This window comes from Vitis riparia, chromosome 1 (assembly GCF_004353265.1).
Source record: "Vitis riparia cultivar Riparia Gloire de Montpellier isolate 1030 chromosome 1, EGFV_Vit.rip_1.0, whole genome shotgun sequence".
NCBI lineage: Eukaryota > Viridiplantae > Streptophyta > Magnoliopsida > Vitales > Vitaceae > Vitis > Vitis riparia.
The window spans coordinates 17,041,285-17,044,517 of NC_048431.1; the positions used below are offsets into that span (position 1 = coordinate 17,041,285).

Sequence of the window (3,233 nt, forward strand, 5' to 3'; positions counted from 1 at the left end):
AAATCACCACGATTCACTTGAATGGTGACAACTTTCTAAGATGGTCTCAATCAGTTCGGATGTACATCAGAGATCGTGGAAAGATGGGTTACCTGACAGGTGAAAAGAAAGCTCTTGTAGTGGATGATCTGAATTATGCTATATGGGATGCTGAGAATTCCATAATGATGACATGGCTTGTGAATTCTATGGAATAAGACAGTAGCTCTAATACATATGCTATCCAACAACACAAGAGCTTTGGGAGAATGTAAATCAGATGAATTCTGATCTAGGGAATCAATCGCAAATCTTTGAATTAGCCCTTAAACTCGGTGAGATACGAAAAGGGGAGGACAACGTCACAAAGTACTTCAACTCCTTGAAGCGGATTTGGCAAGATCTTGACCTCTTCAACACCTATGAGTGGAAATCTATTGAGGATGGACGTCATCATAAGAAGACCATGGAAGACAATCGGATGTTCAAGTTCTTGGTTGGCCTTAATGTCGATTTTGATGAGGTAATGGAGAGAATCATTGGAAGACAACCCCTGCCTTTAATTGGTGAAGTTTTTTTAGAAGTTAGAAGAAAAGAGAGTCGGAGAAATGTGATGTTGGGCAAGAAGAGACCTAGAGTTTCTATTGAAGGTTCAACCTTGGTTACCACGGGTGTAGGCTATAATAAAGCCGTTGCGTTTCAGCACAAATCAGATGAAAGACCATGGGGTTGGTGTGATTTTTGCAACAAGCCTCGCCATACCTATGAGAACTGTTGGAAAATCCATGGGAAACCTACGAATTGGAAAGGAAAAATAGGTGACAAACCAGGTCGAGCTATTATTCCTATTGCTAATGAGGCTGAGACCAACCCCTTCACTACTGAGCAAATGGAGCATCTTCTGCACTACTGAAATCCAACTCGACATTCGGTACTCCTAGTGTTTTTGTGGCACACAAAGGTAATGAATTATATGCTCTATCTTGTTGTTTTAAATCTACTCCATGGATAATTGATTCTGGAGCATCTGACCACATGACCAATTCCTCAAACATGTTTGAATCCTATTCACCGTGTCCTAGAAATAATAAGATTAGGATAGCTGATGGTAATTTCTCACCTATTGTAGGAAAATGTCTAATAAAAATCTATGAGGGAATAGATCTTAAATCTGTTCTTCATGTTCCTAAACTTTCTTGTAATCTCTTGTTTATTAGCAAATTATCTAGAGATTCTAATTGTTGTGTTATCTTCTATGAATCCCATTATATTTTTCAAGATCGGAGCTTGAGGAAGACGATTGGCAGTGCTAGGATGATTAATGGTCTCTATTATTTCGAGGATAATTTACATAGCAATAAAATTGCTCAAGGACTAAGTAGTATTAGTTCTCTTTTTGTTCATGATCAAATAATGGTTTGGCATTGCAGATTAGGCCATCCTAGTTTCTTTTATTTAAAACATTTATTTCCAGTGTTATTTCAAAAGGTTGATCCTTTATCATTTCAATGTGAAAGTTGTTTATTGGCAAAAAGGCAACGTAAAACTTACATCCCAAAACCCTACTATGCATCAAAACCATTTTATCTTTTTTCACAATGATGTTTGGAGACCTTCAAAAGTAGCCATAATTTCAAGAAAAAAAATGGTTTGTGACCTTTATAGACAACCATACACGTCTTTTTTGGATATATTTAATGAAGGAAAAATTTGAAGTAAAAAAGATTTTTAAAGAATTTTACAAAATGATTGAAAACCAATTTTAAACAAAAATCAGTATTTTGAGATCTGATAATGGGACTGAGTACTTTAATAAAGTTTTGGAAACCTTTTCAAATGAGAAAGGAATTTTACATCAATCCTCGTGTTCTGATACTCCTAAACAGAATGGAATAGCTTAACGTAAAAATAAACACTTGTTAGAAGTAGCATGAGTTATGATGTTTTACATGAATATTCCAAAATACTTATGGGGGGATGTCATACTAACTGCTTCATATCTAATCAACAGGATGCCTACAAAAATTTTGCAGTATACCACTCCTTTGGAGTGCTTGTAAAAGGTATTTCTAGAATCTCGAATTAATTCTGAATTACCCTTGAAAATATTTGGTTGTACTACATATGTACACATTCCAAAAAGGTCAAGATCTAAGTTAGACCCAAGGGCAGAAAAATGTGTTTTTGTATGATATACTCCTAGTAAAAAGGGTTACGAATGTTTTAATCCCCTTACAAAACTTTTTACACAACTATGGATGTTTTCTTTATGGAAAATGTCCCATATTTTACCAAAAATTTACTTCAGGGGGAGAAATTAGTGAAACCAAATTTTTGGGAAATTGTTGAACCTTTGCCTAGTGTAATTCTTGATATCTCTCTTGAAGAAGAAAATAAGGAAATTAAGCTTACTGAATCTGAATCTGAATCTGAAATTGGTCTGTCAGAAGAAGAAATAATACGAATGAAAAAAAATAGAAACAATCTTGAGCCTATGGTTTATTCAAGGAAAAAAAGTCATTGGAAGAAGTAAAGACCAGTTGATCATCCCAGCACATGGTCAACAAAAATCCTTGGGCAATGGCTCTCTAAATTCCTTAGGCAACCCTTCTTCTGTTCCTACTCCTATACATGCTTCTTCTTCTCCTATTACTGATATAAGTTTACCATCACACTTTGATCCAAGTCTAGAAATATCTGCACTTGAACTTGGTTTAGGATTAGCTCCAGTTGTTCCTACATAGGACCTTGACCTTGATCTCCTTATTGCTCTTAGAAAGAAAACCCAAGCCTGCACTAAACATCTCATTGCCAAATATATCTCCTATAGTAACCTTTTTGACAACTATAGAGCATTCACTACAAATATTTCAAAACTTGTGGTACTTAGAAATATTCAAGAAACACTAAATGAACCAATTGGAAATTGGCAGGGTTTGAGGAAATGGATGCCTTAAAAAAGAATGGCACTTGGGACGTTGTAGATTTACCAAAGGAAAAAAAAAGTTGTAGGGTGCAAATGCGTGTTTACAATAAAGAGTAAAACAGATGGAAGTGTTGAGAGATACAAAGCCAGACTTGTGGCAAAGGGTTTTACTCAAATCTATGGGATAGACTACCAAGAGACTTTCACCCCCATAGCTAAAATGAACTCGATTAGAGTTTTGTTGTCCCTTGTAGTAAATTCCAATTGGCCCTTACACCAATTGGATGTTAAAATCTTAATGGAGACCTAGAGGAGGAAGTGTTCATGA

The 3,233-nt window shown here is 35.5% G+C and overlaps 1 protein-coding gene across 1 annotated transcript; it reads left to right on the forward strand.

Annotated features, from left to right (window-relative positions):
• Positions 1-259: 259 nt before the first annotated feature.
• LOC117920558 lies at positions 260-892 on the forward strand. Its single transcript, XM_034838171.1, has one exon. The coding sequence runs from the start codon at positions 260-262 to the stop codon at positions 890-892; it is 633 nt and encodes a 210-aa protein (XP_034694062.1).
• Positions 893-3,233: the final 2,341 nt, after the last annotated feature.